At 37.3% G+C, this 25,164-nt stretch overlaps 1 protein-coding gene across 1 annotated transcript in view; it reads right to left on the reverse strand.

Annotated features, from left to right (window-relative positions):
- LOC121389107 (inositol 1,4,5-trisphosphate receptor type 1-like) overlaps nt 1-25,164 on the reverse strand; it is a 78,986-nt gene that overhangs the window by 16,089 nt on the left and 37,733 nt on the right. Inside the window, exons 3-8 of the mRNA XM_041520722.1 lie at nt 24,869-24,942; nt 21,756-21,880; nt 18,695-18,781; nt 16,586-16,663; nt 8,150-8,230; nt 4,691-4,788 (exon numbers count right to left, since the gene is read on the reverse strand). Coding sequence (XP_041376656.1) covers nt 4,691-4,788; nt 8,150-8,230; nt 16,586-16,663; nt 18,695-18,781; nt 21,756-21,880; nt 24,869-24,942 — 543 coding nt within the window. The remainder of the gene's footprint in view (nt 1-4,690; nt 4,789-8,149; nt 8,231-16,585; nt 16,664-18,694; nt 18,782-21,755; nt 21,881-24,868; nt 24,943-25,164) is intronic.

Here is a 25,164-nt window from a genome sequence, read left to right on the forward strand (position 1 = left end):
TGGTTATGAAGCTATATTGATTAACATTTATTTTATTCAATTATTAAAGCAACTAAAATATATATCAACGATGAAGTTAAATCTATTAATTCCCAAAACTGTTATTCAGTTATAAACATCTAACTAAATGTATTTACTGTTTAGTAAAAGATGAGTAATCTATATGTCAAAACATACACTCTCACTGAAATGGTTCGAAACACGCATGTTGGACATGCAAGCATGTTGTTGCTACGTTTGTCTTGCTAGAGATTGAACAGTGCACGTCATCACAGTTGTACCTATTTCAATTAGCTCTGCCTGGTGTTAGTTTTGATTTAGTAAACTAGTCTGGGAGTGGCAGTCCTCTCTGGCAGTTCAAGAAAGGCGAAATCTCCAGTAAAGGATCAGAACGTTGTCCTATAGACGGGGCACCAGATGGAGATTCATGTCCATTCGACTCTGCATTGTGCAGAGATACGACCTTGATGGCGTACTACGGTTTTGTCGGTTTTTAGTACCAAAATATAAAGTGGTCTATGTAGAAGCATGTTGTTTCTATTTTTGACTTACCCAGAAGTGATGGGGTCTAACTGAAAGCACGTTGCTATTGTGGTTAACGTACCCAGAAGTGAAGTGGTCTATCTAGAAGCATGTTTTTACTGTGTCTGACGTACCCAGAAGTGAAGTGGTCTATCTAGAAGCATGTTTTTACTGTGTCTGACGTACCCAGAAGTGAAGTGGTCTATCTAGAAGCATGTTTTTACTGTGTCTGACGTACCCAGAAGTGAAGTGGTCTATCCAGAAGCATGTTTTTACTGTCTCTGACGTACCCAGAAGTGAAGTGGTCTATCTAGAAGCATGTTTTTACTGTGTCTGACGTACCCAGAAGTGAAGTGGTCTATCCAGAAGCATGTTTTTACTGTGTCTGACGTACCCAGAAGTGAAGTGGTCTATCTAGAAGCATGTGTTTACTGTGTCTGACGTACCCAGAAGTGAAGTGGTGTATCTAGAAGCATGTTTTACTGTGTCTGACGTACCCAGAAGTGAAGTGGTCTATCTAGAAGCATGTTTTTACTGTGTCTGACGTACCCAGAAGTGAAGTGGTCTATCTAGAAGCATGTTTTTACTGTGTCTGACGTACCCAGAAGTGAAGTGGTCTATCTAGAAGCATGTTTTTACTGTGTCTGACGTACCCAGAAGTGAAGTGGTCTATCTAGAAGCATGTTTTTACTGTGTTACTGTATCTGACGTACCCAGAAGTGAAGTGGTCTATCCAGAAGCATGTTTTTACTGTGTCTGACGTACCCAAAAGTGAAGTGGTCTATCTAGAAGCATGTGTTTACTGCGTCTGACGTACCCAGAAGTGAAGTGGTCTATCTAGAAGCATGTTTTTACTGTGTCTGACGTACCCAGAAGTGAAGTGGTCTATCTAGAAGCATGTTTTTACTGTGTCTGACGTACCCAGAAGTGAAGTGGTCTATCTAGAAGCATGTTTTTACTGTGTCTGACGTACCCAGAAGTGAAGTGGTCTATCTAGAAGCATGTTTTTACTGTGTCTGACGTACCCAGAAGTGAAGTGGTCTATTTAGAAGCATGTTTTTACTGTGTCTGACGTACCCAGAAGTGAAGTGGTCTATCCAGAAGCATGTTTTTACTGTGTCTGACGTACCCAGAAGTGAAGTGGTCTATCCAGAAGCATGTGTTTACTGTGTCTGACGTACCCAGAAGTGAAGTGGTCCATCTAGAAGCATGTTTTTACTGTGTCTGACGTACCCAGAAGTGAAGTGGTCTATCCAGAAGCATGTTTTTACTGTGTCTGACGTACCCAGAAGTGAAGTGGTCTATCTAGAAGCATGTTTTTACTGTGTCTGACGTACCCAGAAGTGAAGTGGTCCATCTAGAAGCATGTTTTTACTGTGTCTGACGTACCCAGAAGTGAAGTGGTCCATCTAGAAGCATGTGTTTACTGTGTCTGACGTACCCAGAAGTGAAGTGGTCTATCTAGAAGCATGTGTTTACTGTGTCTGACGTACCCAGAAGTGAAGTGGTCTATCTAGAAGCATGTGTTTACTGTGTCTGACGTACCCAGAAGTGGTGAAGTCTATCTAGAAGCATGTTTTTACTGTGTCTGACGTACCCAGAAGTGAAGTGGTCTATCTAGAAGCATGTTTTCACTGTGTCTGACGTACCCAGAAGTGAAGTGGTCCATCTAGAAGCATGTTTTTACTGTGTCTGACGTACCCAGAAGTGAAGTGGTCTATCTAGAAGCATGTGTTTACTGTGTCTGACGTACCCAGAAGTGAAGTGGTCTATCTAGAAGCATGTTTTTACTGTGTCTGACGTACCCAGAAGTGAAGTGGTCCATCTAGAAGCATGTTTTTACTGTGTCTGACGTACCCAGAAGTGAAGTGGTCCATCTAGAAGCATGTTTTTACTGTGTCTGACGTACCCAGAAGTGAAGTGGTCTATCTAGAAGCATGTGTTTACTGTGTCTGACGTACCCAGAAGTGAAGTGGTCCATCTAGAAGCATGTTTTTACTGTGTCTGACGTACCCAGAAGTGAAGTGGTCTATCTAGAAGCATGTTTTTACTGTGTCTGACGTACCCAGAAGTGAAGTGGTCTATCCAGAAGCATGTTTTTACTGTGTCTGACGTACCCAGAAGTGAAGTGGTCTATCTAGAAGCATGTTTTTACTGTGTCTGACGTACCCAGAAGTGAAGTGGTCTATCTAGAAGCATGTTTTTACTGTGTCTGACGTACCCAGAAGTGAAGTGGTCCATCTAGAAGCATGTTTTTACTGTGTCTGACGTACCCAGAAGTGAAGTGGTCTATCTAGAAGCATGTTTTTACTGTGTCTGACGTACCCAGAAGTGAAGTGGTCTATCTAGAAGCATGTTTTTACTGTGTCTGACGTACCCAGAAGTGAAGTGGTCTATCTAGAAGCATGTTTTTACTGTGTCTGACGTACACATAAGTGAAGTGGTCCATCTAGAAGCATGTTTTTACTGTGTCTGACGTACCCAGAAGTGAAGTGGTCTATCTAGAAGCATGTTTTTACTGTGTCTGACGTACCCAGAAGTGAAGTGGTCTATCTAGAAGCATGTTTTTACTGTGTCTGACGTACCCAGAAGTGAAGTGGTCTATCTAGAAGCATGTTTTTACTGTGTCTGACGTACCCAGAAGTGAAGTGGTCCATCTAGAAGCATGTTTTTACTGTGTCTGACGTACCCAGAAGTGAAGTGGTCTATCTAGAAGCATGTTTTTACTGTGTCTGACGTACCCAGAAGTGAAGTGGTCCATCTAGAAGCATGTTTTTACTGTGTCTGACGTACCCAGAAGTGAAGTGGTCTATCTAGAAGCATGTTTTTACTGTGTCTGACGTACCCAGAAGTGAAGTGGTCTATCTAGAAGCATGTTTTTACTGTGTCTGACGTACCCAGAAGTGAAGTGGTCTATCTAGAAGCATGTTTTTACTGTGTCTGACGTACCCAGAAGTGAAGTGGTCTATCTAGAAGCATGTTTTTACTGTGTCTGACATACCCAGAAGTGAAGTGCTCTATCTGGAAGAACGTTATTATTGTGTTTGGTTTACGCAAAAGGTTAAGTGGTCTATCTGGAAGCATTTCTTTATACTATGATAGGCTTTCGACCAAAGTAAAGTGGTCTAATTTGAAACATAGTTTTACTGTGTTTGACATTCCCCCAAAGTAAAGGGGTCTAACTTGAAACATAGTTTTACTGTGTTTAACATTCCCCCAAAGTAAAGTGGTCTAACTTGAAACATAGTTTTACTGTGTTTGACATTCCCCCAAAGTAAAGTGGTCTAGCTTGAAACATAGTTTTACTGTGTTTGACATTCCCCCAAAGTAAAGGGGTCTAGCTTGAAACATAGTTTTACTGTGTTTAACATTCCCCCAAAGTAAAGGGGTCTAGCTTGAAACATAGTTTTACTGTGTTTGACATTCCCCCAAAGTAAAGGGGTCTAGCTTGAAACATAGTTTTACTGTGTTTGACATTCCCCCAAAGTAAAGGGGTATAGCTTGAAACATAGTTTTACTGTGTTTAACATTCCCCCAAAGTAAAGTGGTCTAATTTGAAACATAGTTTTACTGTATTTGACATTCCCCCAAAGTAAAGGGGTCTAGCTTGAAACATAGTTTTACTGTGTTTGACATTCCCCCAAAGTAAAGTGGTCTAATTTGAAACATAGTTTTACTGTATTTGACATTCCCCCAAAGTAAAGGGGTCTAGCTTGAAACATAGTTTTACTGTGTTTGACATTCCCCCAAAGTAAAGGGGTCTAGCTTGAAACATAGTTTTACTGTGTTTGACATTCCCCCAAAGTAAAGGGGTCTAATTTGAAACATAGTTTTACTGTATTTGACATTCCCCCAAAGTAAAGGGGTCTAGCTTGAAACATAGTTTTACTGTGTTTGACATTCCCCCAAAGTAAAGGGGTCTAGCTTGAAACATAGTTTTACTGTGTTTGACATTCCCCCAAAGTAAAGGGGTCTAGCTTGAAACATAGTTTTACTGTGTTTGACATTCCCCCAAAGTAAAGGGGTCTAGCTTGAAACATAGTTTTACTGTGTTTGGCTTTCCCCCAAAGTAAAGTGGTCTAGCTTGAATCACACTGTTACTGTATTTGGCTTACCACAAAAGTGAAGTGGTCTATTTGGAAGCAAGTTGCTATTGTGTTTGACTTACCCAAACGTGAAGTGATCAACTTGGAAGCCTTGACTGGCATGGAAGTAGTGTCCTGGTGACTTGATGCTCTCGAAGACAATTTGGTCGTAGATTTGAACCTGTGTGACAGTATAACCAACATGTTAGTGTGTGAATAGTGAACTATCGGAAAATAACAATTTGGTCGTAGATTTGAACCTGTGTGACAGTATAACCAACATGTTAGTGTGTGAATAGTGAACTATCGGAAAATAACAATTTGGTCGTAGATTTGAACCTGTGTGACAGAGTATAACCAACATGTTAGTGTGTGAATAGTGAACTATCGGAAAATAACAATTTGGTCGTAGATTTGAACCTGTGTGACAGTATAACCAACATGTTAGTGTGTGAATAGTGAACTATCGGAAAATAACAGTTTGGTCGTAGATTTGAACCCGTGTGACAGTATAACCAACATGTTAGTGTGTGAATAGTGAACTATCGGAAAATAACAATTTAGTACTTCAAAACAATGTTAAAAGAAGAGTTTGTTTGTTGTTACATTGTTGGAAATATCCAGGTTTAGTTTGACGTTTTAACATCTCATTGAAATAGTCTTCAGTTATATTGTATATCTAAATCAGAGATCACTTTTACATGTAAAAACCACATCAACAAGTATATACCAAAGATGTTAGCTTTTCTTAAAAAAAACCCCGATATCTTTGTTATTAAAATAACACTTTTGTACTTCAAAACAATATAAAAGCGGGCTTCCTTTGTCATTAAAAGTTACTTGTAAAATCCAGATTAACAAGTGTATGCATTTAAAGAAATATATTATGAGAAATGAAAGCCAATACATGGGCGTACATAGGATTTTGAAAAGGGGGGTTCCAATACATAGGATTTTGAAAAGGGGGGTTCCAAAATAGATTGCAGAGATATTGGGCATATATTTCTATGTTGAGTAAATATAATAATGTCAGATATCAATGTCAGATATATTAAATTATATAAAAAAAGCGATTTCAGGGGGGGTTCGGTCGAACCCATCGACCCCCCCCCCCCCCATGTACGCCCATGCAATATAATAAAACGTATCTTAAATATGTATTAAAATCTGCAATCTATTAATTTAATAAACAAAACTATTATTTTGGAGTCTAACTGTCGATTTCGAATTTTTATTTTAGTTACTGTTAAATCAATATAAATATATCAAATTATGAATTAAACTTTTAAAATAATTTTCTGTCCATGCATGTAACTGTTTTTTATGTTCTAAGGATAGTTTATTAGGTTTATCTCTCAATATTCCTGTTCAAACTACACTTCATGACACAACCTATGCATATTATTTGATGACAGTTAAAGGCGAGGAATCGATACCAAATGCACGCGTGTTTATCATGGTTAGAGTACAGAGAGTGTGAATCATAAGTGGATTGTTCGATACACATTAATAACCTAAGCATATATACACACCTACAAAAAACACGTGAATATTTAATTTAGTTTTTCTTTAGTTCAGTTAAACAAATCAGTATAATTCGCATTCGTTTATTCTATATCGTGATATATATATATATATATATATATATATATATATATATATATATATATATATATATGTATATATCTGTCTATGTCTGTATCTCTCTCTCTCTCTCTCTCTCTCTCTCTCTCTCTCTCTCTCTCTCTCTCTCTCTCTCTCTCTCTCTCTCTCTCTCTCTCTCTCTCACGGTCTACCATAATTATAAATTTTAATTTTATTGTGCCATTGTGACTTTGATATACACGACCTTTATAATATTAATGAACTGTTTGACCATCATAGATTATTCCCTTGGACCCATCACACACACACACACACACACACACACACACACACACACACAAAACACACACACACACACACAGAGAGAGAGAGAGAGAGAGAGAGAGAGAGAGAGAGAGAGAGAGAGAGAGAGAGAGAGAGAGAGACACCACGCATGCACACAAACACACACACACCAAACAATATATATATATACACACACACACACACACACACACACACACACATATGTGTATATATATATATATATATATATATATATATATATATATATATATATATATATATATATATATATATATTCGCGTTTCGTTTGCTGTTCAGTATATGTCACTAATGTATCATTCGTGTTATTGGCAGACATTATATAAGATGGGTACATTGTGATTTAGCTTCTTGAAGAATGCAATGTTAACTGACATAAATCTATATAAACTATCTATTGGCACGTCCGCTCTTTGAAGAGACTCACGACACGTTTATTGATTGCATTGCACGAAGTAGGAATTTGAAGGCAATATTTTGAAAGCATATCGACTATCTTTGCCGGGAATTTAATTACCAAGTGACATGTTATGAAGTACTGAAAACTAGCAATAAAAACACCTGTTACAATTGTTCCACTTTTAAGAATACAATTGCGGTCGGTATGTAGTAGTGTTAGTAGTGTTGGTATAAGTGCTTCAACTGACAGTAGCTCGTGGGAATTTCCCTATTAGCTCAGTTGGTAGAGTACTGGACTCTCGTACTGAGAGTCTGTGGTTCGAATCCCCTCAGTGGAGGTTGATTTTTCTGTTACATTTAGAGCCGACGTCAGGGCCCGGTAACACAAAGAACTCGTAACACTTACGTCAGACGTACGCCACACATTACGTATGGTGTACATCTGACGTAAGTGTTACGAGTGCTTTGTGTTACTGGGCCCAGGACCCGTAACAGGTCAACTACCCGTGGCCCACAGCTCCGGGACGTAGCTTCACTTGAGGTGGGGGGGGGGGGGGGGGGGGGGTGTATGTAGTAGTGATGGTATATAAAGTGCTCCTGGTACGCCACTGGAGTTTAAATATTTGAAATAGTTTTGTTATATTGGACATACGTTCACAGTGTGATCTACCTCCTTGAACAGTGCCGGAATTATACCTGACACCGAGTTGAATATGCAGTGAAATAAAGTTATTACACGAGTGCATACAATTTTATACCATACCATTCAAGTCGCAGACCCTAGTTTCATTCCAAGACAATGGATACTAAGTTTGTTAATCTACAAACATGTAAGACATTTGGGTATAGTTACAATAGAGTGAAACAAGTGTATGTGACGTTGAAACAGGGAAATAACCTTGAAAACAGACCAGAGCTCGTCTTCGTAATCATTACTTATCAGAAATATGTGCGGTTTTAAAAATATTAAAAATGCATTTCGCTGTGTTAGAGAGACTAGGATGAACAGAAACATTTCAGACGTACGGAAATGACTAATGTAAGCACTAAAACCTAAGTAATGTCTGTTTTCAATTATCAAACATGGCTCTAATCGTGAAATATACGCCGTAATGTTTAAAAACTTGGGTCTGTCACTAAAAAGCATGTTTAATCATGCCACTAAATCGGTGCTAATCATGTCTTTCCAAGTGGACGTCTATCTCATCACTTACAACTTCGCCTTCTGATTTCACTTTGTACTGAGGTAGAATCCTGAACTGTGCGTTCTTGGCGTTGAAGTCCTGTAGCATGATCTGTCAAAGAGAAAACAGGAAGACCCAGTTCTTATTAGTACAGTCATAAATACTAGAGTATGATTCGTCTGTGGTAACATGATCTGTAAAAGAGAAAACAGGAAGACCCAGTTCTTATTAGTACAGTCATAAATACTAGAGTATGATTCGTCTGTAGTAACATAATCTGTCAAAGAGAAAACAGGAAGACCCAGTTCTTATTAGTACAGTCATAAATACTAGAGTATGATTCGTCTGTGGTAGCATGATCTGTCAAAGAGAAAACAGGAAGATCCAGTTCTTATTAGTATATTCATAAATACCACAGTATGATTCGTCTGTGGTAACATGATCTGTCAAAGAGAAAACAGGAAGACCCAGTTCTTATTAGTACAGTCATAAATACTAGAGTATGATTCGTCTGTAGTAACATGATCTGTCAAAGAGAAAACAGGAAGACCCAGTTCTTATTAGTACAGTCATAAATACTAGAGTATGATTCGTCTGTGGTAGCATGATCTGTCAAAGAGAAAACAGGAAGATCCAGTTCTTATTAGTATATTCATAAATACCACAGTATGATTCGTCTGTGGTAACATGATCTGTCAAAGAGAAAACAGGAAGACCCAGTTCTTATTAGTACAGTCATAAATACTAGAGTATGATTCGTCTGTAGTAACATGATCTGTCAAAGAGAAAACAGGAAGACCCAGTTCTTATTAGTATATTCATAAATACCACAGTATGATTCGTCTGTGGTAACATGATCTGTCAAAGAGAAAACAGGAAGACCCAGTTCTTATTAGTACAGTCATAAATACTAGAGTATGATTCGTCTGTAGTAACATGATCTGTCAAAGAGAAAACAGGAAGACCCAGTTCTTATTAGTACAGTCATAAATACTAGAGTATGATTCGTCTGTGGTAACATGATCTGTCAAAGAGAAAACAGGAAGACCCAGTTCTTATTAGTACAGTCATAAATACTAGAGTATGATTCGTCTGTGGTAACATGATCTGTCAAAGAGAAAACAGGAAGACCCAGTTCTTATTAGTACAGTCATAAATACTAGAGTATGATTCGTCTGTGGTAACATGATCTGTCAAAGAGAAAACAGGAAGACCCAGTTCTTATTAGTACAGTCATAAATACCACAGTATGATTCGTCTGTGGTAGCATGATCTGTCAAAGAGAAAACAGGAAGATCCAGTTCTTATTAGTATATTCATAAATACCACAGTATGATTCGTCTGTGGTAACATGATCTGTCAAAGAGAAAACAGGAAGACCCAGTTCTTATTAGTACAGTCATAAATACTAGAGTATGATTCGTCTGTAGTAACATGATCTGTCAAAGAGAAAACAGGAAGACCCAGTTCTTATTAGTACAGTCATAAATACTAGAGTATGATTCGTCTGTGGTAACATGATCTGTCAAAGAGAAAACAGGAAGACCCAGTTCTTATTAGTACAGTCATAAATACTAGAGTATGATTCGTCTGTGGTAACATGATCTGTCAAAGAGAAAACAGGAAGACCCAGTTCTTATTAGTACAGTCATAAATACTAGAGTATGATTCGTCTGTGGTAACATGATCTGTCAAAGAGAAAACAGGAAGACCCAGTTCTTATTAGTACAGTCATAAATACCAGAGTATGATTCGTCTGTGGTAACATGATCTGTTAAATAAAAACTGTATGTATGTATTGATGTCTGAATATCTATATATTGTATGTATGTCAAGGTTAACTATTACGTACATAGATATTAACGCACTGGCGCAGGGGATAATTAAATCCTTTCTGGCCTCAAAAATTGTCCCATGCCGTTGCTGGGACTCGGACCTGTGGCAACGATTCGCCCGCAAATTGGAAGACTAACCACGATACGCTCTGAGCTATCGAAGCTTCCATAAAAGGGAAGCTCTTTTAACTCAACCATATGCATGGGGCCTACAATCTACGCGGTCGATCACGCTTACGTGCATGAAACAGTGGGCATACCTGGCACTGGCTAGTATGTATTGATGTATGAATATCTATATATTGTATGTATGTCGAGGTTGACTATTACATACATAGATATTAACGCACTGGCGCAGGGTATAATTAAATCCTTTCTGGCCTCACAAATTGTCCCATGCCGTTGCTGGGACTCGAACCTGTGGCACCGATTCGCCCGCAAATATATGTATGTATGTATGTATGTATGTATGTATGTATGTGTGCATGTATGTATGCATGTATGCATGTATGTATGTATGTGTGTGTGTGTGTATGTATGTATGTATGTATGTATGTATGTATGTATGCATATTTATTTATATATTTATTATATACACAGCAATGCAATATATAGATCTACGGCAACCATAAAAGTGATATTTTGTATAAAGTCGCATTTTCACTCTATATTAGTTAAAGGGACATTCCTGAGTTTGCTACATTGTAAGATGTTTCCGACTAATATTTCTACGATTAAATTTACATATTAAATATATTTTCTTGTTTAGAATATTAGTGTCTGTATATGCAATGTGTTTCTGGTCGTCTTAATATTTGTTAGAAGCCCAAACTTGTTTTTGTCTTCAAATAATTTCATACGTACGAAAACATTATATTTTAGGAAATAAAATGAAATTTATCCTAATACAAATATTAGAACGATCAGAAACACGTTTAATATACAGCCACTAACATTTTATGCAGAAAAATATATTTCATATGTAATTACAATCGTTAAAAAGTCTCTGTTAGTCGATAACATCTTAAAAATTGCAACAAACTCAGGAATGTCCCTTTAACTAAAGGAAGTTAGATGGACGATCTGAAAGACGCTTCTTGAAATTTAAGTTTGATGATTGCCAGTGCATCTGATCGAATTTGAAATTTAAAGAAAAATGTCATTGATGCAATTGTATCTATAAAAAAGATAAAATATCTAAAACTGATTGAATTCAAAGCTAAAAAATAATGACACAATGTTCTGTCACTGGGTGTAAATTAAAATTAAACTTTGCGTTCGATTCGTTTGTTTTTATGTTTGTTTTGGGGGGAGGATGAGGATCGCTTTTCCAGGTATGTTTGCGCAGCAGTATTATTAAATAAATGTTAATTTAATAATTAAATAAAGATAATTTTTATAGACATTTCTTTTAAAAGGACTAAGGTCAGTTAACATATCTGGAAAAGTCCCATTGAAACAAATACATCATGGTGTTACGTGTTTTCAATAGGACATTAAAAAAGCGAAATATTTAACAATTACTGTCGACTGACACACATTCTACCTTAGTCCGTACAATGTGGGGGTTTTCAGAATGAAATATATAAACGTACTTCGAAGGCGTTGAAATATTTTAACATTGTATGTTAAATGGATACCAGCATTACGCGATCATTAAATAGGTGCTTTAATTAAATGCATTTATCGCATATGTTATTTTTATTAATCGGGTCCTATTTCTAAAAAACCCAGTTGCTTATTTATCGACGTGCGAGCATTTCGTTAGGACTATATCCAACGTGCTTTGTATTTGTACTGATTTAGAAAGGAAAGGAATATATGTCTAATAATGCCTCAGCATATTTTAAACTACGACTGCTGGGTGTCTATCATACATTCGGTAGACAGGGACAACGAGAGGAAACCCGCTACCGCACACAGGCTACTTGTATCCAAAAAGTAGCATAGTAAAAAAAGATAATTATTATTTTAAATTTCATTAAAAACAAAATTGCAAGACAGTAGTACGACATTTGGTGTACCAGTCGTGTAGGACAGGCTGAGATGCGTGGAAAAACCAAGGTCATTGCTAACGATCGCAACTATGGACTTGATGGCTACATGTTGTGATCATGACGGGTGCAACCAGTAGGGCAGGATATGCTCATCTTTCGCAAACACTATATCATCACTGTATTTTAACAGTAATTTATGAGTACATATCATCACAGCTGTATATATTCCACTGAACTCCATCTTGTGCAAGTTTTGGGTTTTGTAAGATAGTCTAGGAGTGGCAGTCCTCCTACAGGCGATGCAGGAAGAATGCAACATCCTGTTACGGATCACCTAGGGAATGGCGATCCTCCTACAGGCGACGCAGGAAGAACGCAACATCCTGTTACGGATTATTTAGGGAATGGCGGTCCTCCTACAGGCGGTGCAGGAAGGACGCAACATCCTGTTACGGATCACCTAGGGAATGGCGGTCCTCCTACAGACGATGCAGGAAGAACGCAACATCCTGTTACGGATCACTTAGGAAGTGGCATTCCTCCTACAGGCGATGCAGGAAGGACGCAACATTATGTTACGGATCACCTAGGGAGTGGCGGTCCTCCTAAGGACGAGCACCGGGTTGTTGATCATGGAAGCAGTCACGATGTTGCTTAAAACATCCTTTCGACTCTGCCTTGTGAAGATATACGATTTTGATCACGGAATAGGATTTTGTCATTCAATTTCTGTCCTATTCCCCTGCGTGTGCTGTAACCTCACCGTGGTGCAGGGGTGTAACATTCTCTTTGAGAATGGCCAATACAGCACAAAATTGAAGTTTTGAGTAAAATTCAGTATCCGTAAAATTGTCATATTTGTGTTTTTGCACAGTTCTTTACACTGTTTTTGTTTAAGTCTTGAATTTTTATATTGATGTTGATTTATTTTATTTATTTGCATTACCATAGTTTGACACCCAATAGCCGATGTATTTTTCGTGCTGGGGTGTCGTTAAACATTCATTCATTCATTCATTCATTCATTCTGTCCTATTTGTCACCTACTATAATTTTCATTAATTAACAATATACATGTACTCTTATTAGGTACATTCCAGGTAACAGCCAGCGTTACACATACTGCGGGGGTTTTTCTAAAATGTATCGTAACGGCAATGATTCCATTCTGCTTTATTCTGTTAAACATGCATAATGTAATTAGTAAACAGTCCTAATATTAATATCAATTCCAATACAACAATGATATAATCGGTGCATTCCAGTCTCGGTGTTTGGTTCATAAATAAACATAAAGCAGGTAACCGTCTGTTTTACATACCACTGATTTATTCACATAGGTACACAAAAGGAATTGTTTGGAGTAATGATGGCTCCTGTTAGTGCTGTTTTCAATGCATGTACACAAATGATATCTGAATAATACTGGTAAAGCGTTTGGGTCGAATTGTTCTTTCGTTAGCACAGGAGTACGTGTGTATAAACACCCATTAGGATTCAGTCGTTTGGCAAATTTGGATTATACATATAATTCGTAATGTAGCATTTTCGCTGGAATGAAGTTCTGCAGACGACCTAGGATTGGATTGGATTGGATAACATATTAAAGGGACATTCCTGAGTTTGCTGCCATTTTTTAACAGAAACGTTTTAACGATTGTAATTACATATCAAATATATATTTCTGCATAAAATATTAGTGGCTGTATATTAAACGTGTTTCTAATCGTTCTGATATTTTTTTTTTTTTTTTAATATTATTTTTTCGTTCGTACGAAATTATTTGAAGACAAAATCCAGTTTGGCCTTCTTACAAATATTAAAACGACCAGAAATACATTGAATATATAGACACTGATATTCTAAACAAGAAAATATATTTAATATGTAAGTTTAATCGTAGAAATATTTTATTAGTCGGAAACATCTTACAATGCAGCAAACTCAGGAATGCCCCTTTAACGTGCCTATATCCAATTACGGTTCAAGCACGTCTCTCCCGGGCACAATCTCTGACTTCACCAGTGACTGTGTCCGGGACAGAAGGTATGGGTGGGGGTTAGAGTTGAAAATGGGCAGAATTTTGAAAATAGCAATTAGTGAAAAGTTAATATATTAAAAAAAAAAAAAAAAATATTAATATGCCCAAAAATAAAATAATTGACTGCTCGGCCGAATATTGATATAATTTGGAGCATTTTTAGGACAGTCAAAAAATAAAGACGAGAAAGAAGAGAGGATCGGACTATTTTTGAAAATAAAGTAATTTCGACATAAAATTTTGAAATAAGATCTAAAAGTTTAAAGTCCGATCTATATGTCCACGTGAGTGGACTCGTTAAGGCCGTTAGGGTGCACAGCTTGTAGGGACGAGATGGGTTGCATCCCATTCATTCCAATATTTATTTACATGCTCCTATACCACTAGAGTTTCGAGCATGTCTGTCTCGGACAATTTTGAACTTTTAAGGCCAAAATAAAACAAAGGGAAATTAATCATTTGTTTGCGCAATCCAAATATATAAAATAAAAACACCACCTACTTATATTAGAAAATTTATAAATGTTGGCGCTTTTAGGCTGGGCAATCTAAATTAAATCAAAACAGTTATTTAACCTTATGCCCTTTAATGGTTGGGGAAAAGAAGGTTGGTAGGAAAGGTTGGGGTTGGGTTGCATCCTGTCAATAAAACTCCTAGACTGACAGTCATTAGACGTTGAAGGTGTAATGCTGTCTGAAATACAGTTCTAGAGAAGCCGGATCCGTCTGAACAAGAGAGTATCAGACTTCGGTATATTCGCTAAGATTGCTTCGTAAAACAGGGCCCAAGTGTGTTTAAACTTATTCAACTTTTAAGTACTGAAAATATGAGAAAGCTCAATAACCTTGGAAAATATTTAATTTAAGCAAATAATTTAAGAAATAATTTGACTTAATCTAGTTTTAGAATCATCAAGAATGTTCATTTTCAATTAAAATTAACCGAGCGTGTTTTGATATTACAGAAAGTCAAGTTTGGATTTGCAAAAAGGACGAAAAAAAAGAGAAGATTTTAAAAAAGATTAAAAAACAAAAACAAAAAAAAACACAACAAAAAACCACTCAAGAATATAACGTCCCCAGTGCAGTTACTACTTCAGATCTGATATATCCCAGACTGCAACGCGTCATTACACTAGGCACATCGATCGTTAGTTATGTTTCGACATAAATTGGCAAAATATAATATAAATTGATTCCTCAGCAACACCAACAAAATGTGGCACTATAATCATAGGCAGAGACGCTTTGATTGGATTAAGTCATTATATTTCGAGGGAAGGTTCTTGGAAAAAGCCAAAAAATCATAAAAACCCATCCCTGCAATCAGTCGCAGATTGATTCGCGAAACTTCTTTTAATAGCGCTGTGCACGCATTTTGGCTTCTCGCAAGCGGTACATATTTGAGGTTCACAGATCACAAGATGACGAACACAACAAAGGTGTTCTGTTCTGTGCAACATTTCCCACCATTGATTATAAATTATGCCATGTTAGTAATTCCCTTCCATGTCTGACGATACTTTGTACTCTCGAAGATCGATAACGCTGTCAAGAGGGTAGTTTATATATAACTAGAAATTCCTTCAAGATCTGTTGTAACGAGAATATTATGTCCCTAACGTTTCAGGATATGAATAAAAACTCCGAATGGCTAATATACACCTTGAATCCAACGAAAACGTTAGAAGAAAATATATTAATGGACAGTTTCAATTTAGTTGGGACTTGGACCGCTAATGTGAAACTATTTAGCCAATTTGTAACTCAGTTTCACAGTTACACGTTTGCGGAAGCCTTTAAACGGTCAATTTGAAACTCATCTAAACTTTAGAAATCCTTGCACGAACGATAGGCGTGCAAATTCGTCAGGAATTTTAAACGGTGTTTCAACCTGGCTGAATAGTTTTAAAATCAACAGTCTAAGTCCCAGCTAAATTGAAGATGAGCTACAAATTAGCGGGGAGTGTCAATTTAGAGGTGTACAGGTGTAACTGCGACGGATAGATTAAAATAAAATAATAGACTTTACTATACTTTTCAATGAATATCATAAATTGAGTACAGCATAAACGCGTTCGATACAGGAGCGGATAGAGGAATCTGAGAAACATGGATGTACGAAATATTACAGTAATCTGAGAAAATAAAGGTACGAAATGTTACAGGAATTTGCAAAAGGGCGGTGCGAAATATTACAGGAATTAAAAAAATGAGGTTGCTAAATGCTATAGGAATATGACCCCCCCCCCTAAAAAAAAAAATTATATATATATAAATATTAAAAAAAACCCCATAAACATTGCGAAAGCACTGCCCCTGTATTTAATCTCTACTGCCTTGAATATTCAAGAGCTCTATAGTCCTTCCCACAGGGAACGCTTTTTTATACTGTGGCATTTACAAGTTATTTATTTCTGAGCCAATTGTTTTCTAAATTGTACACAAAGATAGTACTTTTTTTTTATTTCCAAAATACTTTTACTTTTCGTTTTACGTTAAATCAAAATATATATATATTTTTAAAAAAGCCTCCATTTTTCTAGGGAGGCGGGGGGGGGGGGGGATACGGACTGTATGTTGTGTCACTTACCATCATGTTGTTTTTGTCTCGCTGACTCGTCTGGGACGTACACATGTGGATGTACTTGTTTGTGAAGTAATGTTTCAGCTGAAATAAACAAGTTGTATAGAATGTATACAACGAAATCAAATCCCATAGACGACAATAGTAATATATGTGGCTAAAACTCCTACCTGCAGCGTATCAATCGACATAAACACCACAGATATAAATGCTACCACCCTTCACCCTTAAAGTGAATCAGAAAAAAAATAGGGATCAAGCTGCTAATTTCAGAGATAACGGGTAGCGTCCCGCTCAGGTTCCCCATACATGACATGTTTTAAGCACAAGGCTACTTGACACAGTGGTACTAGATGAAATAAAATTGCATACATTACATGTTTTGCCCAGATAAACCTTGGTTTTTTTACAACCAACACACGTTTATCACCAATCACAAGACTTGTGACGTTAACTTCTCTATCAATAGTTGAGTGCAACTCGAACTTTGACCAAACCGGATGTTATTTGGTTTAGTACTACCTGTATTCAATACACAATTAGCTGTGTTTACATCACGTCACGTTGTTACGTTACATGTATGTTACGTTTTGATGCGTTATATTATGGCTTTCTTATAACTGATGTTATTTTATAACTGAATAAAATTGTTATTTTTCACTGTATTTGCTAAAAGGGAAAACGTGTACAACAACCAACATGTTTAGTGGACGTATTTGTTTAAACTGGTGGAAGAAAAGGTTGGAAAATAGGAGTAGTCCTTTTCAGGATAATGTTGCCTCAAGGCAGACAAAAATGCATACAAAATCCACGTTTCTACTGATATTAAGCGTTAAAGCCACTAACGCTATATAAAAATATGTAGCGTAATTAATTGAGGTTTAAAGTTTGTTTTGTTTAACGAGCACATTGATTTATTAATCATATGCCAATAATTGGTAATTTTGACATAGTCTTAGAGAGGAAACCCGTACATTTTTCCATGAGTAATTTTTTTATATGTATCATCCCACAGACAGGATAGCACATACCACGGCCTTTGATATGCCAGTCGTGGTGCACTGGCTGGAACGAGAAATAACCTGATGGGGATCGATCCTAGACTGACAGCGCATCAAGCTAGGGCATTACCACTGGAATAGGTCCCGCCCCTAATTATTGTCTGTGGTCTAAGGCCAACAGTTACAGATCTTATATTTACTGGCAGAATTGTCGTAGTGCACCACACACCTGGAATCGTTTAGTCTTTAATAAATCAGGGATTTGTCACGAGTGTTTTTTTTCAATATGGAAAATATCAACCGAGTCTATGTTAATCGGTATTTGTCGAGGCTCTACAGAGACAAATAACGATTAACTAGTACGAGGTTGATATTTTACATATTAAAAATACGAGTAGCGAATTCTATTTATCCTATAATATATAATAATTTATCCATGATATCCATGTCATAAACCCATGTGATATTTTAGTGTAGTAACCCGGTTAATAATGGTGTACACATTTAAAAGTACATGCAAATTTGCAAGGTTTCTAGGTAATAATGTGTTGTTGTCAATGAGTCATTTGTTTACAAGCCAGCAAGACCTTTATACCTGAGCGTAACGTTTTCATAAGATTTAGATAAAATGTGTGACGTGAAACTGATTTGTGCTAATCGTGATGACGTCATATTACCGATAAAGACGTCTTTAGTACATAGAGATTATTATACGAGCTTGTGTGTCGTACTGATTTTACGAAACGAGTGTCAGGATTTTGGTATTAACCGAGCGAGAGCGAGGGTAATACATGAATCCTGACACGAGTTTTATTATCCATATTATTGTTATTGTTTTCTTTATGAATAACAAGACCCAACTCAAAATGTTTTAGCCACAACTAGGAGACGACGAAATGACGTCATATTTCAAATGCACACACTGCGCTAGGACTGGAGAAGCAACGTCATGTTATGATGTCGCTCCCAATATTACGTCATGACACTTGTTATTACACGTGTGTTTCGTATGATTATTATTAACTCGGTTATGTTGAACCATATGGATAATAATGTAATTTGCTAAATATAGAATAAAAATGTTTTGGTTACTAAGTATGTTTGTGTTTCTTACCTGCACTATTTCTCCATAGCGGACTCGTTTTCCAAGCTGTCTCTTTTGTTCGGCGGCATTGTCGGCGTTTTCCGCTTCCGCGGCCAGCTACAACAAATATCAAATATAACAGCAACATGCATAACAGAGACTATTGCCGGACTTTTCTACGTTAAAAATAACACCTACAGTATTCCAAAGTAGGCTTCACTAAGGTGTTAACTATAAGCAATCTTCTTAACAAAACAGCCAGCCGCCCTATATAAAACATGTTTTTTTCTCACTAATAAGAAATATATTTGGTATTTTTTTACTTGGGTTTTTGGGGGCACCTCGTCACATCCTGAATTTCTCTCATGTTTTACTTACACAAAAACACCGACTCACTCACTCACTAACTCATTCATTCACTCACTCATTCACTCACGCGCACGCACGCACACGCGCACACACACACACATACATATATATGTAATACACTTTCTTACACACCCGTTGGTGAGAACACCATGCGTTGTTTTTTATAACACATAGTTGTTTACACACGTACTTGTGTTAACAATTTCAAAGCATACGACTGGCTGCTACTAGGTGATGAAAAATGCCATACGTCCAATAAGCAACTGTGCCACGCACACACGCACACACATACATATATATGTAATAAACTTTCTTACACACCCGTTGGTGAGAACACCATGCGTTATTTTTTTTATAACACATAGTTGTTTACACACGTACGTGTGTTAACAATTTCAAAACATACAACTGGCTGCTCCAATAAGAAACTGTGACGTACAGTTTCCTGGCAATCATGTGTCTGTGACGCGTAAGTCAGTTACATGTACAACGGCTGTAAATAACTTTTAGTTGATAAAGATGTTAAAATATGCTTAAAACCTGGTTTTTTGATGATATGTAAGAAATAGAATAATACATTCGTGTTCGTTAGCTACCATTTATCTCACAACCCGTTGTTTAAAAACATATCAAACTCGTTTTCGTTCGTTAGATACATTTTAGAACAACTCATTGTGAGGTAAAACTGTGGTGTCTAACGGCCACTTATGTAGTATTCTCTATGTAAATAATGGAAGTCTTAGGAGAATAAAAATGTTTGTTGATAATAGTTATAAATCTACACAAGTTTCTAAGGGTGCCTATATTCTTGCAGTTAAAAAGCTGCTTAAATGTGTTTACATTTGGTCTTGTAATATAATATTTATGAATATATTTACATATATCTTCTGTAAATTTTGTACATATAAATAAGTAGTGAAATTCATCACCAACATCATCAGTTACTGTAGTACAATAGATACATTTTCTGTTATTGAAAAAAAGAAAGAAATGTTTTATTTAACGACGCACTCAATACATTTTATTTACGGTTATATGGCGTCAGACATATGATTAAGGACCACACAGATTTTGAGAGGAAACCCGCTGTCGCCACTACATGGGCTACTCTTTCCGATTAGCAGCAAGGGATCTTTTATTTGCGCTTCCCACAGGCAGGATAGCACAAACCATGGCCTTTGTTGAACCAGTTATGGATCACTGGTCGGTGCAAGTGGTTTACACCTACCCACTGAGCCTTGCGGAGCACTCGCTCAGGGTTTGGAGTCGGTATCTGGATTAAAAATCCCATGCCTCGACTGGGATCCAAACCCAGTACCTACCAGCCTGTAGACCGATGGCCTAACCACGACGCAACCGAGCGCCGGTTTTTCTGTTATTGATTCATCTTCCTGTTTCGATAGGTAAACAGTGTTTAGCTATACGAAATCTAAGAAATGTAGGACACATAGTTTTATCAAATATATTGAGATATATTTCAAACACTAAGTTCTCTTTAAATAGTCTGCAAGTCAAACCTTTATCACACGCAATTAATCAAAGGCCAGTATACGTTTTGTTAGTGCTATATAATGTTAGTAAGTTTTGATCGCTGATTATTTCTAAATGTTGTTTATTTTTGACGCACCATTTACTTTGTCGAATAACAACGAAATAAGTAAATATTCAATACAAATGTTTATTTAATAATTTCATTCGCGTTAAAGGGCTGGTACATGCGTATATGTACATGTATACATACGGGCGTACGGGCAGGCTGATTTCCCTCCGAATTAAACGAAAATGCCTGAATCCGAATAACAGCGTCAATTCATATTTTCATTACTATCAAACAGAAAACGTATTCGAAAAATTATAAATACACATTTAATTTTTTTTTTTTAAATCATGAACATTTAGATATCAAAGTAGCGTGATCGCCATTGGTTCGTAAATGACCAATCAAACGTAACCACCGTTGTCATCCAACTTGTCCTTGAAAAGTTTAGCAAACCATAAACATAAATGATAGCCATTTTCGAAGCCAATTTTGGGCAGTCATGACAACGTGTTATATTCGTGCTGTTTGATTGACAGCTTTAGATAACCAATCACAATTACACTCGATGCGTTTAGCAAATCACAAAGAGGAGCGAAAAGCAATTCGTGGATTCACATTTTGGTTGTCAAGACCACTGAATATATCGGTACTCTTTTATAGGCAATTTGGTAGCCCCTCACATTGGTAAGGAAGGTTGTCCTGCAATTGACTGACGGTTTGAAGTAGAAAACAAAACAATAAGTATGATTTGGCTCGTCCTAGGAATCAAAATGAGTTGAATCAAAGTGAGTTGTGTGTTTTGCAGATGTTTAGTGTCAAGATTCAGAATCAACACAGTAATGTTTGATGGTGACGAGTGGGAGACAGACACGAATCGCACAATAAATACCTAAATTCTTGAAAAATGGACACCGTATAAAAAAGATAGCAATGAAAATGGCTATAATCACATGACATCTTGGTTGTTATTGGAGTTGATAGAAAAACAATACTGAACAAGAAACGAAACGCAAATCAGAGCAAATCTTTTACAGACTTCGATTTACCAGTCGCGGAGCATTGACTGGAAAGGGTAATAACTCAAGGAGGCAAATGACACCTAACATGATTATCCTTACCAAAAAGTCATATCCTGCTATCAACATATGACTGATTGAATGCATGTATAAAAGCCGAACACACCTTTGTTTGCCCCAGAAGTCCCTTGTCGGGCGTTGCTTCCGGTGTCGTTGAAGCCTGTTGTATCAACTTCCGGTATTTTTTGTTCAACTTGTAGCGATTTTGAATGCATATTTGGTATACCACAGCTGAAAGAAAATGATAAATGTATCGTGAAACTAGAACTACAACGTTAGTACTGTTATATTCTCTTAGACAGAGCCGATTTATCCTAGCAGCACATGTAGCACGTGCTTCGGGCCTCGCGCTTCATAGGACCCGCGGTGATGGGTACATTTATTTTCCCCAAGTCATTTTCCCCCTCTCCCCGAGGGGGTTGCAAACTATATATCCTGGCAGGGGGCCCTATAGGTAGTACTAAACCAAATAACTTCCGGCTGGGTCAAAGTTCGAGGTGCACCCAACTTTTTGATAGAGAAGTGAACACCACAAGTCCTGTGATTGGTTATAAATGTGAGTGTGTTGGTTGTAAAAAATAATATTTTCATCTGGTTAAAAAAAATATGCAATTTTATTTCATCTAGTACCAATGTGTCAAGTAGCCTTGTGCTTGAAACATGTATGGGGTACCTGTAAAAAAAAGTACTCGAATTTTGTGCGGAACTAGGGTAGTCATAGACGCTACCCGTTATCTCAGAAACGAGCAGCTTGACCCCAAATTTTTTCTGATTCACTTTAAGTGTGAGGGTGGTAGTATTTATATCCGTGGCGTTTATGTCGGTTGATACGTTGCAGGTAGGAGTTTTAGCCATATATGTTACTATTGTCGTCTATGGGATTTGATTTGGTAGTATACACCCTGTAACGCCGCTGTTATTTGTGCTACAGGCCCTGCGTATCCTTAAACCGGCTCTGATTCTCTATAGTATATATACCGAGTTTAGTTTTATAATGTTGGCTGTTTTCTTAAAGGAACATTCCTGAGTTTGCTGCAATTTTTAAGATGTTATCGACTAACAGAGACTGTATAAGGATTGTAATTGCACATCAAATATATTTTTCTGCACAAAATATTAGTGGCTATATATTAAACGTGTTTCTGATCGTTCTAATATTTGTACTAGGTTAAATTTCATTTTATTTCCTAAAATATTACAAATATTAAGACGACCAGAAACACCTTGAATATACAGACACTGATATTCTAAACAAGAAAATATATTTAATATGTAAGTTTAATCGTAGAAATATTTTTTATAAGTCGGAAACATCTTAGAATGCAGCAAACTCAGGAATATCCCTTTAATGGGTGGATCTTCTTTTCTTATTATTAGGACAGATCTACAGTGAAACATACGTAGTCACATTTTATACCACATTTTTTTCATTTATAGCGAATACATTAAATATAACTGAATTAATAATATTGGTGTGTTCTTAATTCTACAAACTGTAAATTTACGTTTAAATCGTGCTTTCTGTCAAAAGGATTACTACAAATAAGATATATATGACATTCAATTTTATTTAAGCATGGGGGGGGGGGGGGCGGGATTTTGCACAGTCGGTTGAGTGCTCGCCTAAGGTGCTTGCGTCGAAGGATCAAACCACCTCGGTAGATTCATTCAACTGTTGTTGTTGTTTTGTCTCGTTGCAATGAGTGCACCACAACAGGTATGTGCTTTCCTGTCTGTGGGAAAGTGCATATAAAAGATCCCTTGCTGCTAATGGAAAATGCAGCGGGTTTCCTCTGATGACTACGAGTCAGAATTACCAAATGTTTCAGATCAAATAGCCGATATTTAATTAATCAATGTGCTCTAGTGGTGTCGTTAAATAAAACAAACTTTAACTTGTTTTATTAAAGCATAGAATCATTCCGTAACACAAGCTAGTGCTACAGTCATTATGTTACTGAATATACTGCATAAAAGGTTCTTTTGATAATGTTGGCCATTTTCTGGAGGAGAGGATCTAAAAAAAAATATTATTAGGGCAGATATGCAGTTACAAATATGTAGTCACACTGCTAATTTTCAATAAATGTAGGTTTGAAGAAATGAATGTTTTTAGTGAACTGGAAAGAGAGTGAGAGAGACAGAGAGCGAGAGAGACAGGGAAACAGAGACAGAGAGCGAGAGAGACAGAGAGAAGGAAGAAAAAGGAAATTTTTATTTAACGACACACTTAACACATTTTAATTACGGTTATTTGGCGTCGGATATATGGTTAAGGACCACACAGATATTGAGAGAGGAAACCGGCTGTCGCCACTTCATGGGCTACTCTTTTCGATTAACAGCAAGGGATCTTTTATATGCACCATCCCATAGACAGGATAACACATACCACGGCCTTTGATGTACCAGTCGTGGTGAACTGGCTGGAGCCCAATGGCCTAGGGCAGAGCGAGTCAGAGAGAGAGAGAGAGAGAGAGAGAGAGAGAGAGAGAGAGAGAGAGAGAGAGAGAGAGAGAGAGAGAGAGAGAGACAGAGACAGACAGACAGAGACAGAGACAGACAAACAGACAGAGACAGCAGACAGACTAAGGCCATTTGGTGATGTCTAATGTGTGGTTAGTTTGATACTTGGTTTGATTGAAACATATTGTATTGCTTTTTAAAGAACAAATGGATTAGGTACAAGTTATACAACTTACTAGGCCTTCTCCACAATACATACATTTTACGACAGTAATATGTTTTTGAAATTTAAATACGATCAGAAATACTTGGTAGAAACCGAGAAGAGATATACATGTAGATACAGTGAGTTGGGCAAAGATAGACAAACAGAGGGGAGGAAGGAGGGAGAAAGAGGGAGAGAGACAGAGAGAGAGTTAGAGAGAGTTAGAGAGAGAGAGAGAGAGAGAGAGAGAGAGAGAGAGAGAGAGAGAGAGAGAGAGAGAGAGAGAGAGAGAGAGAGACAGACAGACAGACAGACAGACAGAGAGGGAGAGACAGACAGAGGGAGGGAGAGAGAGAGAGGGAGGGAGGGAGAAAAAGAGGGGGGGAGAGAAAGACAAGCAGGCAGACAAACACAGAATGAATGAATGGACGTTTAACGACACCCCAGCATAAACACAGACTGAAACAAAGAAGAAAAGTTAACAGGAGACAAACAAACAGACAGACAGACAGACATACACACAGACAGGCAGACAGACAGATACTTACTGTGTGGGTTGGCAATGTTGGATGGCTTGTCACGTTCCTGATTCTGGTGGATATACAGTCCACTGTGGGCCGAACTACAACAAAATAAAACAACAGAGGTTGTCATTGGTGGAAAACTGACATACCAGTGGCGACGAATCAACGAACACACGAACAGACGGACCTGCGGATGTACAACAAAATAAAACAACAGAGGTTGTCATTGCTGGAAAACTGACATACCAGTGGCGACGAATCAACGAACACACGAGCAGACGGAACTGCGGATGTACAACAAAATAAAACAACAGAGGTTA

This window comes from Gigantopelta aegis, chromosome 14 (genome assembly GCF_016097555.1).
Source record: "Gigantopelta aegis isolate Gae_Host chromosome 14, Gae_host_genome, whole genome shotgun sequence".
Taxonomy (NCBI): Eukaryota; Metazoa; Mollusca; class Gastropoda; order Neomphalida; family Peltospiridae; genus Gigantopelta; species Gigantopelta aegis.